Below are 12,439 nucleotides of genomic sequence, written 5' to 3'. Positions count from 1 at the left end.
CGGTCTCTCACGTGATCGAACCAGCTTGCACAGATCCATACCGGGCACGATGCGGTCTTTAGATCACACCCTAAATGTGGGTGAATAACAATGTGGATCTCACAGGAAACATGCCGCCAAACCCGCCTGAGATATCTCAGAGAAATATTTTGGTTAAATCCTGCCAAGTGTCACTGCATTAGTCATCCAGAGGCCCAGGCCTTTGGGGATAGCGTTCATATCTAACCACAGTAGGTGCGGAATTTAAATTTAGTTCACGAATAAATCTGGAATTGAAGTTGAAAGCCTGTCTCAGTAATGGTGACTATGGGACTATCATCAATCACTGTAAAGGTTCCCCTGCTTGACTGATGCTCCTTAAGGAGGGAATCTGCCATCCTTTCTTGGCCTGGTCTACATGTGACTCCCGGTCCACAGCAATGTGGTTGACTCTTAACTGCCCTCTCAAATGACCCAACATGCCACCAAGTTGAACCAAACTGCTCCAGAAACACCAGATGGTGTTTACAGACCTGGGGCGGGATTCTCCGACCCCCCGCTGGGTCAGAGAATCGCTGGGGGCTGGTGTGAATCCCGCCCCCGCCGGTTGCCGAATTCTCCGGCACCGGATATTCGGCGGGGGCGGGAATCGCGCCGCGCCGGTTGGCGTGTCCCCCGGCGACCCTCCGGCCCGCGATGGGCCGAAGTCCCGCTGCTGGAATGCCTGTCCCGCCGGCGTGGATTAAACCACCTCTCTTTCCGGCGGGACAAGGCCGCGCGGGCGGGCTCCGGGGTCCTGGGGGCCCACCGATCCGCGGGTAGGCCTGTGCCGTGGGGGCACTCTTTTCCTTCTGCCTTCGCCATGGACTCCACCATGGCGGAGGCGGAAGAGACCCCCTCCACTGCGCATGCGCGGGGATGCCGTGAGCGGCCGCTGACTCTCCCGCGCATGCGCCACCCAGCAAAGTCAGCTTCGCGCCAGCTGGCGGGGCGGAAATCAGTCCGGCGCGGGCCTAGCCCCTCAAGGTTGGGGCTCGGCCCCTCAAGATGGGGAGGATTCTGCACCTTTGGGGCGGCGCGATGCCGGACTGATTCGCACCGTTTTTGCCGCCGGTCGGCGGACATCGCGCCGATATCAGAGAATCCCGCCCCTGGTCCTCGTTTGTGTGGACCAGTACTAAATAGAGGCCTCGCGAGATCATAGAATCATAGAATTTACAGTGCCGAAGGAGGCCATTCAGCCCATCGAGTCTGCACCGGCTCTTGGAAAGAGCACCCCACCCAAGGTCAACACCTCCACCCTATCCCCATAACCCAGTAACCCCACCCAACACTAAGGGCAATTTTGGACACTAAGGGCAATTTTATCATGGTCAATCCACCTAACCTGCACATCTTTGGACTGTGGGAGGAAACTGACAGTGTGCGGAATTTAAACTGTTCATTTGAAATCAAAACACAACCTGGGGGTGCTGGCAATCCAGTAATTTAAAACATTTCCTTTCAGCCTTTGATAACCAGGTTCAAATCTAATCTTAACAACTGTGAGATAGCCTCAATTACGACTCAGGAGAGGAGTGGGATAATACAAAGGCTTTAATAACCAGAAAACCAGACAGCTGCCGAGAAGTGTGCTCACTGCACACTGCCTACTGAACGTAACCTTATATACAGCGTCCTGGGGGCGGAGCCGGAGGCGGAGTCCCCCAGGGTTCCAAACCCGGTCTTAAAGGGGCCTATGCATTAAGGGTACATATGTATACAGATATCATTCATCACAAACTGGAATAAAGATATTCTTGTCCAGTAATTCTCAGGTATTTTGGGTGAGATCAAGAATAAGACAGAACTTCTGCTCAGCCCGTGAGGGTTGTCAGAGAGAGAATGTACTTGCTTTCTTTCTGCCTTAACCAACATGTTTTGTGTAGAAAGGGGCATGTGTTTTCTTACCCTTGGAGTCTACATCAAAATGAAATTCAGCAGCACGCTTTTGTGAGTTTAAAATAACAAAGGTTATTTATTCATGTACATGACTCTCTGTTTTCAGTAATCTTTGAAAATGGCAAATATGAATTCCATAGATAACACCAGTCTTTCTAGGAAGTTCTTCAAAACAAAGAGACAGCCTCTTTAAACAAAAACGGTGGTTAGAAAAACAGTTGCTCCTCAAGTGTTAATGGGCCCCTTGTAGAGATACAGAAATAAATACCGGTAATCCATTGATATTTCCTGAACCTGTCAAACAAAAAGCATTTTAAGGCAACGCTCCATGAAATTAAATGTGAACAATTCAGTTCAAAGTTCTTAGGCTTCTTATACATGCACACTGGCTTGGAAAATGTAAAGGGCAATAAAATTGACAGTGGAAAACCACTTCAAAGGTTTCCATCACATTAAAGGCAATATTTGTACCTTCATCTCACAGATCTTTGAACTTGGCTTGCTGACAGAGTCAAAGGGTTTAGGGCTACAGATGGGAAAACGTCCATTTTATTCTTAGAGATCTTGTGCGGGATTCTCTCAGCCCTGGGCCGGGCCGGAGAATCCCGATGACCGGGCCACGCCGCCCCGACGCCGGCATGCGATTCGCTACAGAGCGGAGGATTGGCGCCATTGGTGCCGGCGTGGTTGGCGCGGCACTGGTTGCAGACCGCTCTACACAGCCGGCCCGCCAATTCTCGGGCCGGATGGGCCGAGCAGCTGTCGTGGAAACGCTGAGTCCCACTGGCGCCGTTCTAACCTGCTCTCAGCCGGCGGGAACTCAGCGTGGGAGGGTCGGGTGGCGGCCTGTGGGGGGGAGGGGGGGGAAGGGGGCTCCGACCCTGGGGGGCCTCCGATGTGGCCTGGCCCACGACCGGGGCTGGCCTCTCTGGCTGGGGGACTCATTTCCTACGTGCTGGCCCCTGTAGCCCTACCCAATGTTGCGTCGGGGCCGGCGCATTGAAGGAAGCCACTGCGCATGCGCGCGTTGGAGCCGGCGAAATTGCGCATGCGCAGATCCCGCGCCTCCTAGTTCACACCGGGATCAGCAGCTGGAGAGGTGTGAACCGCTCCAGCGCGTGCTGGCCCCCTGTAGGGCCAGAATTACTCCTGAGAATTAGTCACGCCGCGGGATGAGAGAATTCCGCCCCTTTAATTTTGAGATGCTGACAGAGAGTTTAAAGGGTTTCAAGGCTGCAAATGGGAAGAACAGCGAAATGATCCCCATCCTGAGAAAGACCCCTGACATCAGCCCTCCCAGCCCAGAACCAGCTCCCCCAACACCCCACCCATGAAGGACCCCTCTTCGGCACCCTGGGAGCAACTGTAGGGAGAGTGCCCTACCCCCTTGCCACCCCTCAGAGTGCATGTCACCTGATCCCCATTTGTCGAGACTTGTACCGATTCACACCAGCGGGATTCCCAGCTGGGTGGCACTGGAGCATGCCAGGACGCAGGTGAATCGGGCCTCCTGCCCGTAAATCAGATTCAAATTAGAGATAATTATCTATTTGAATGTTCCCGTCGGGTCTGGGTGGGTACCTCGTTGGGGCGGGCGGGGCGGGCAAGGAGACCCGCAGCGGGTTTCATGACCGGCGTGTAACCTGTTTTTTTGCCCGTCGCCCGATTCTCTGGCCGATTGGGATTCCCGTCGCTAGCTGACAGCCCTGGCAAATCCCGGCCGAAATGTCCATTCCAGGGGCTGTTCAATAACCCCTGGTTATTCAATTCAGAAGTTTCCGGAAGCTTGAAAGTCCATGTTGAATCGGCAAAAGTCACTTGACCCGCTCGGTAGCCATCTTAACAGTTAAACAATGTCCATTTCAAACAAGTAAAAGACAGTTCCATAAGTTAGCATTAGAGCTCAGTCTCTGTGTAAAGTTATAAACATGACATGTCTTTACAGGACATTACAGTTGGTCCTCTGGCTCTTAGAATCAAGGGTAATTTTATAGTTCTGGTGGCTGCCCATGCCATCAATAGCATTGATAGGGTAAGTGGGAGGAGAAGTTGCATTGGTCAGCTATAGTGTGTGGGTCTTGCATTATGTCCTAAGATGCTTCCAGGTGTTACAACATTTAACTGTTTTTACTTGATACTGATTCGCCAAAATCAATCTGCAATTGATTTCTTTTAGGGAACCAAGCTTTTAAATTGTCTATTAAATAAGATTTTTTTTTAACATCAGCCATGGGAATAAAATTGGCAAAACATAGCATATTGTTATCAGTAAAATGCTGACGGAATTGGCAATTGGATCTGTGCTCTGAAATGATCACGCTGTAGAATGTTCGAGTCCTGTTCATTCAGCCAGTCGTAAAATGTGGTCAATATGTATTTGAAACATTTTTTCACAACAGCAGAAAAGCATGAGGTGACTGCAAAGCTTTCTAACACACACACACTCACACACAGTGCAGAATTTCCCCCCAAATGCAATTTTCGGCGGGAAAATCAATGCAATTCCTGTCGGACGCGGCAGTGCTTCCAGATCACTATTTTTAGGCACTTTGAATTTTTTTTTCTCCTACGTGAAAAACCTGAGGCCTCCTGGTATGCCTGAGGCGCAAAGCATCTGATTCACCCACCCTGGGGGTCATCTGAGCATTTCAATCAAGGGGGTGCTGCATTTAAACTGCTCCACGGGTGCAGTTGGCAGCAGTTGCTCACAGTCAAGCCAGGAGGATGGCAGCCAAGAAGCCAGCTCCATAATTCACCGAGGGATCCTTCACAAGAATGTTGGATGCCATGGAGGACAAAAGGCAACTCTCCAGCCTCAGACTGGCAGGAGATCCTCCAGCAAGGTCACAGATCCGGCCTGGGTGATGATGGAAGCACTGGTCAGAGCCAGTGGCGTGACGAAGAGGACGGGAGTGCGGCGTTTGAAGAAGATGAATGACCTACCAATGAGCAAGGCTAAGTGCTCCTTTTCTCCTTTTGGCACTCCAACCTTCTGTCACTCCCGAATGTCACCTGGAATCCATAATCCACCACCTTGCAAGTCCCCACCACCTGACCTCCCAGCATTATCCTAAAATGTCCCCTCCTCACCCTGAGAATCCCACCACCTGGAGGTTCCCCTCCAAGTTACTCACCACCCAGACTTGGAAATATATTACTGTTCCTTCACTGTCATTGGGTCAAAACCCTGGAACAATTCTACGATTCTTTCCAGGTGTACCAACACTGACAGCACAGTGGGTATACCTACACCTCAGAGACTTCAGCGGTTCAAGAAGGCAGCTCACCACCACCTTCTGAAGGGAAACTAGGGATGGGCAATAAATGCTAGCCTAACCAACGATGCCCACATCCCGTAAATGAATTTTCAAACAAATGGCATAGTTGTAAAAGCTGTTTTCAGGTTCATCATGAGTGCACTGTGATTTTCCACACCGTTACTAAAGTGGACTATTGGATGTTGTGCATAGAGAATGGGAGAAGCTGCAGCATTTTCCAAGAATATATCAAGAGACTGTGGTTGGCATTTCTCATTATTTCCTTTGCGTGGGGGATTTTAAGTGCCCAATTAAAAGGGGAAATTAACTATTCCAATACTGTAACATTCAAAAATGGGACTAGGGATAACCCTGGGAATTACAGGCCAGTTAGTCTTACTTCGGTGGTAGGCAAAGTAATGGAAAGGGTACTGAAGGATAGGATTTCTGAGCATCTGGAAAGACACTGCTTGATTAGGGATAGTCAGCACGGATTTGTGAGGGGTAGGTCTTGCCTTACAAGTCTTATTGAATTCTTTGAGGAGGTGACCAAGCATGTGGATGAAGGTAAAGCAGTGGATGTAGTGTACATGGATTTTAGTAAGGCATTTGATAAGGTTCCCCATGGTAGGCTTATGCAGAAAGTAAGGAGGCATGGGATAGTGGGAAATTTGGCCAGTTGGATAACGAACTGGCTAACCGATAGAAGTCAGAGAGTGGTGGTGGATGGTAAATATTCAGCCTGGATCCCAGTTACCAGTGGCGTACCGCAGGGATCAGTTCTGGGTCCTCTGCTGTTTGTGATTTTCATTAATGACTTGGATGAGGGAGTTGAAGGGTGGGTCAGTAAATTTGCAGACGATACGAAGATTGGTGGAGTTGTGGATAGTGAGGAGGGCTGTTGTCGGCTGCAAAGAGACATAGATAGGATGCAGAGCTGGGCTGAGAAGTGGCAGATGGAGTTTAACCCTGAAAAGTGTGAGGTTGTCCATTTTGGAAGGACAAATATGAATGCGGAATACAGGGTTAACGGTAGAGTTCTTGGCAATGTGGAGGAGCAGAGAGATCTTGGGGTCTATGTTCATACATCTTTGAAAGTTGCCACTCAAGTGGATAGAGCTGTGAAGAAGGCCTATGGTGTGCTCGCGTTCATTAACAGAGGGATTGAATTTAAGAGCCGTGAGGTGATGATGCAGCTGTACAAAACTTTGGTAAGGCCACATTTGGAGTACTGTGTACAGTTCTGGTCGCCTCATTTTAGGAAGGATGTGGAAGCTTTGGAAAAAGTGCAAAGAAGATTTACCAGGATGTTGCCTGGAATGGAGAGTAGGTCTTACGAGGAAAGGTTGAGGGTGCTAGGCCTTTTCTCATTAGAACGGAGAAGGATGAGGGGCGACTTGATAGAGGTTTATAAGATGATCAGGGGAATAGATAGAGTAGACAGTCAGAGACTTTTCCCCCGGGTGGAACAAACCATTACAAGGGGACATAAATTTAAGGTGAAAGGTGGAAGATATAGGAGGGATATCAGAGGTAGGTTCTTTACCCAGAGAGTAGTGGGGGCATGGAATGCACTGCCTGTGGAAGTAGTTGAGTCGGAAACATTAGGGACCTTCAAGCAGCTATTGGATAGGTACATGGATTACGGTAAAATGATATAGTGTAGATTTATTTGTTCTTAAGGGCAGCACGGTAGCATTGTGGATAGCACAATGCTTCACAGCTCCAGGGTCCCAGGTTCGATTCCGGCTTGGGTCACTGTCTGTGCGGAGTCTGCACGTCCTCCCCGTGTCTGCGTGGGTTTCCTCCGGGTGCTCCGGTTTCCTCCCACAGTCCAAAGATGTGCAGGTTAGGTGAATTGGCCAATGATAAATTGCCCTTAATGTCCAAAATTGCCCTTGGTGTTGGGTGGAGGTGTTGAGTTTGGGTCGGGTGCTCTTTCCAGGAGCCGGTGCAGACTCAAAGGGCCGAATGGCCTCGTTCTGCACTGTAAATTCAATGATAATCTATGATTAATCTAGGACAAAGGTTCGGCACAACACCGTGGGCCGAAGGGCCTGTTCTGTGCTGTATTTTCTATGTTCTATTTACCTGGGTTTTCCATTCCCTTTCAGGTAATGTGAATTGTAAAGATACTCTTTAATTTTTACATTGGTTTCGAACAACTCTTTGTGAGTGCACATCTGTGACAGTAGAGGCATGGAATAACATCCTATTTCAGTTTATAGTACACTTGGAAAGAATCTTAGAATTGTTGCGACGCAGAAGGAAGCCATTTTTCCCATCGTGTCTGCACTGGCTTTGCAACGAGCATTGCAGCTTAGTGCCATTCCTCTATCTTTTGCCCAGAGCCCTGCATATTGTTTCTATTCAAGTAATCATCTGATGGCCTCTTGAAAGCCTCGATTGAACCTGCCTCCACCACACATCCAGGCAGTGCATTCCAGACCCAAACTATTTGTTGTGTGAAAATGTTCTTTTCTCACATCACATTTGCTTCTTTTGCAAATCACCTTAAATCTGTGCCGTCTTGTTCTTGATCTTCTTACCTAGGGGGAAACTGCTCCTCTTTGTCAACTCTGTCCAACTCCCTCATTTAGAAGTGCGGATTCAAAACTTTGACTTGGCTGTTGATACCTGCAGTTGGTGTCTTACTGCTTGGCTTGACTTATACAGAAAGAATAGTTGTCTCGCTTTAACTGTATGAAGGAGATATATCACTCCTTAAAGTTCATCTCATGGTTACCTGTCACAGAGTGAAAAGTGTGCCCTTCCACAACTACAGAGAAGGACTTAGTAAAAGTTTTCTCCCTTTCGGTAACAGTGCAGTTCTGAGAATGGGTTATCGAAGTTTACTTTGCTAGGATGTTTTCAAGTGCGATCTCTTTCTTGTTCAAACGCTCCCAAGAGCAGTCTACTAATGCTGTTTTGTTGGCTTGTGTACAGCACCTCAAGTACTTAGTCAGTTTTTAAAAATTGTGAAAATAGCATAAACTTACAATTCATGTAACACTATGCAAAAAATGATCTGAATTGGGTTGGAATAAATAGAATGTTTCACTACAATAAAATTGCCTCTAACAGAAATGTCTGTAGTAATGTTGAAAGCATTAAACTAAACGTAATTATAAGTCTGAAGATTTAATTTGTACTCAGGTTGCAGTTACATTGCCACTTCTGTGTTATTGTGAAGCACAGTGTTAGGTGCACAGTGACAACATTGGCAATACAACTTAGGAGATTGGTGCCAATGTGACTTCCAAGCTCATTGAAGTCAAATGGTGTGACACCAGAGTGAAACTGGTTGTAAAAACTACTGATGTGATCATGCTGACTTGTTAGACATTCGGTCTTCAGTTTTAAACCTCACCATTGGGAGACAAGAAAGGGTCAGGTGAGGAAGTTGAAACCCTCTGTTGCAGGCTCCTGTAATATTAATAGTGGTGATTCAGCTCCAATTGGACCCAAGCTGTGGCATCCCATTGACAACTTCCTGCCTACCGGCAGGTACTAAATCTTTCTGAGTGTTGGGCGGAAGTCCAGGGAGATTTAGCCAAATGAGGTGCAGCATCAAAATTGGCAGAAGCACCAACACCTTCTGAACTCTCCAGGTGGATTGCCTGCTACTGTGCTCCAAATGATCCCCCCCCCCCTCACTCTCTCTCATGCTCCCTTGAAGCAAGGAAGCCTAGGTGCCTGTGACAAAGGCTTGCGTGTGGAGTCTTTTTAGGATGGGGATGTGCTGCAGTTGTCACGTGGTTCTGGATGGCCAGGAAACTCTCCCGCTCTTATCACCTGCCATTGGCATATCAGAAGGATTTACACGTTGGCAAACAACCCTGCCTGGCCACACATGCACTTTCTGTGGCCACCAAGTGTTGTGGTGGGACTTGAACCTAGACCTTCTGCTTCAGAGGTAGGGACACTAGCGACTGCACCACCACAGGACCTGCCGCCCCAAGTATGTGGATACGCACCTCAAGTGCCGTAACCTGCCGGGCAATGGACCAAATGCCAAAACGTGGGATCAGGCTGGGGTGGCTCAATTTCACGCTGGCACCGACACAGTGAATCACGTGGTCTCTTTCTGTGCCACAAACGTTTTGATTTCTATGGACCGAAATCGCTCATGACAATTGAAGACGGTAGTACTAAGTGTATTTAATAGTTTGAAAAACTGGTCATTCTTGTCCCTGTAGAGAGGCAGAGGGTGGGAAGCAAACGTTAATTGTAAGTACGCAGACTCGCACTCAGTGATATTGGCTCAAACGTTTAAAGCAATGGAGTGAGATTGCCCTCTCTGCCAGAGAACAGCCATGCCCTGGATGGTAAAACAAAACAAAACATCAAGCAGCGCAACCGTTTACAAATAATTCACGCTGGGCTTGATATCCATTCTGTGTTGCACATTTTATGTAATTTATTGTTCTACAATTCATTGGAATGTGCGTGTTTGAAAATGATAAAACAAATCTGCTTTTCTCTTTGGTTTCTCTTGCAGATGTGATTGAAAGTTGCTGTGCTACTGGGCAACAGTGGGCTGCAAACAATAGCCAGTGTTTCGATATTCCTGTGAGGAGTCTTGACTCTGCTACCTGCAGGTAAGTGTGTTCTGGGATTGTACAAGCTCTAATAAATAACTGGTGCATATTTCCGTCCATGAAAAAACTAAAACAATCGATCTCTTCAACAACTAAAACGCACTGCCTACATTAAACAATCCATTATTAACTCCTTAAAGCATCCCTCAATAAACAGCTTCAGTTATTCAAAAATGGTGTGCGGTGTCAAACCATTATCCCTTTTGTTCACCATTCTAGACAATATTATGTACAAGCCTCTAAATGATGCCTGGGTAGCACTGCTAGTAAGGCAGTAGCTGTAAGGGGAACTGCCAAGGGCTAGTGTGGCAGTGCCAGGGTGCCCAGGTGCCAGGGTGGCGATGCCAAGGGTCAAGGCCTGAGGAGGGCCATGAAAGGTGGAAGGGTGGGGGCGATGAAGGAAATTATTAAGAGGCCTCATAAAAGCTGGGGGGGGGGGGGCCCGAAAGGAGAAGTGGGGGAGGTTTGAAAAAGGGGGACTCTCAGTGACCTCATAGTGGGGTGTCTTCGCTTGGGTGGGGGTGGGGTAATGTCCATCTGTACAGAGGAGTCGATATGGCCACCGAGTTGAGGTCCCCAGTGATGAAAACTTTTCTTGACCGTGGAGAACTCCACAAGGCCCCAAAAAATGACTGAGGGCGGAATTTACAGACTCACCCGCCGTCTGTTTTTCGGCAGTGCAGCTGGCCCGCCTGTGGGATTTTCTGGTGCCATCGATGTCAATGGCGGTGGGATCAGCATACCCCATCGGCGTGAACAGCAAGTAAATTCCACCGTAAGTGTGGTTGAATAGCGGTGTGGATCTCACCCAAAAGCTGGCGAGAAACACCCCACCAAATTCCCCCAAAATGTCACTGAGGGCATGAATCAACTAATTGGGAACAATGTCTCATAGCGAGTGAGTCTGCCCCCCCAAGAAACTCATGGCTATACAATGCAACTCGCATTCTATAAGGGCCTCAGTGGGGAATGCATGGCAAGGCTGCACATAGCTCTGTTTTGCGCACTGAGGAGCTCTGCTTGCCGGAACTAACTAGTGCAGCGAGAGATCGTGATACTATTTTTAAATGGCGGCTCGATCTTCGAGGCCCCGATACGACCATGACCACCCCCTCACAGCCCGAACACACAATGGGAGGGTCCCCAGAACCCCACCACTCCGTACCCCCCCCCCCCAAAAAAACCAAGGGGACACCCCTGGTCCAATTGCAAAAAAAAATAGCTTGGCACCTTGGCAGTGCCAACCTGGCATCCTGGCAGTTGCCATGCCAGCTGGCAGTCACCTGGGCACCTTCGCAGTGCTAGTACCCAAAGGGCAGGCAGCTGGAGGCCTCCGATCCCCTGGGAGACCCCCACAAGTGCCGTTCTGTCTCGTCCCCATTTGTTATCTCTAAAATCAAATGAGCCAACAGCAGGCAATAGAGGATAGCGTCGGGGTCCTATTGGTGGATTCCCTTTTAGAGCGTGAAAACAGTTTGCCAGATGTTGAGAGGTGGTGGAGAATTGGAGCAGTTCAGGATCTCCTGAATTAGTGTGAAGTTTGTGAACTTACATTGAGTAAAGGTACAAAGCAGCAGCCAGGTTTCTGGAATTTGGTCTGGTGGGCTGCCTGAGGCAAAAGTGAGTTTGCCGACCTAACATCGGGGGCGCGAGCCTGCGAAGCCTTCAGCAATGTGTGGAGGAGGCACTGGCCAATAGCCGTTGAGGGGAGCAGCAGGGTGACTCTTGACCTCCAGGCTAGGGCTGAGGAGTGAGAGTGGACCACCAACCAAAAACAACAGAGTCCACCAGACCAGATATCCAGCAGACGGCAGGCACATATGCGGTCGTCGAGGCTCGAGGCCCGGCCACCCGAGTGAGAGCCAAGAAGTGGGTAGAGCAGCTATTAGGAGGTGCGAAGAAGGCCAGGCAAGCCTTGTCTCGGGGAATTGGGGACCAGGCAAGCATCAACGTCGTATCTCAGGGAATCGGGCAGCGGTGGCCAGCGAGAGTGGGGCAACTTGACCAGAGGCAGAGGCAAACCAGACAGGGCTGATTGTGAGAGGGTTGGACTGGGCAGCAACCCAGCAGTGAGGAATGAGGGCGGGATAGAGCTGAGGCCAGGCCATATAGCCAGCAGCAGTGGCCAGTAAGCTAACCAGGAGCACACATGTTCATCGAGGGGTGAGGCTTGAAACCCAGCCACCTAACCAAGAGGTGGGCAGAGCAGCAGTCAGGAGGTGCGAAGGAGGCCAGGCAAACCTTGTCTTGGGGAATTGGGGAGCAGCAGCCAGTGGGAACGGGGCGATTTGACCAGAGCCGGAGTCCAAGCAGGCAGAGATGGGAGTGTGAGGGCTGGGCTGTGCAGCAACCAGATTGGGCTGTGAGGGTGAAAGAGAACAGAGGCCAGGCCAGATAGCCAGCAGTAGCAGCCAGGAGCCAGCCAAGTGCACATATGGTCATCGAGGGTTGAGGCTCAAGGGCCGGTCACCCGAGCAAGAGCCGAGAGGTGAGCAGAGACACAATTGTGGGCGGGGCTTGAAGTCATTACGGTGAGGCTCAATGTCATTGGGACGGGTTGTGAAGTGGGAACCCTGCAAAGTGGGAGAGCATGGGGCCCCCCAAAATATAAATCTACCTCTGCACTTTCAAGGTATTGCAGTTCATTCCTTTGCTAGGGCT

The 12,439-nt window shown here is 49.5% G+C and overlaps 1 protein-coding gene across 4 annotated transcripts in view; it reads left to right on the top strand.

Moving 5' to 3' along the window:
- fbln2 (fibulin 2) overlaps positions 1-12,439 on the top strand; it is a 288,042-nt gene that overhangs the window by 137,531 nt on the left and 138,072 nt on the right. For all 4 annotated transcript variants that reach the window (XM_072472536.1, XM_072472533.1, XM_072472534.1 and 1 more), the window contains one exon: positions 9,679-9,778. In XM_072472536.1, coding sequence (XP_072328637.1) covers positions 9,679-9,778 — 100 coding nt within the window. The remainder of the gene's footprint in view (positions 1-9,678; positions 9,779-12,439) is intronic.

The sequence above is a fragment of the Scyliorhinus torazame genome, chromosome 13 (genome assembly GCF_047496885.1).
Source record: "Scyliorhinus torazame isolate Kashiwa2021f chromosome 13, sScyTor2.1, whole genome shotgun sequence".
Lineage (NCBI taxonomy): Eukaryota > Metazoa > Chordata > Chondrichthyes > Carcharhiniformes > Scyliorhinidae > Scyliorhinus > Scyliorhinus torazame.
Note: the sequence above shows the minus strand (reverse complement) of the source record. Positions and strands in the feature narration are given on the sequence as shown.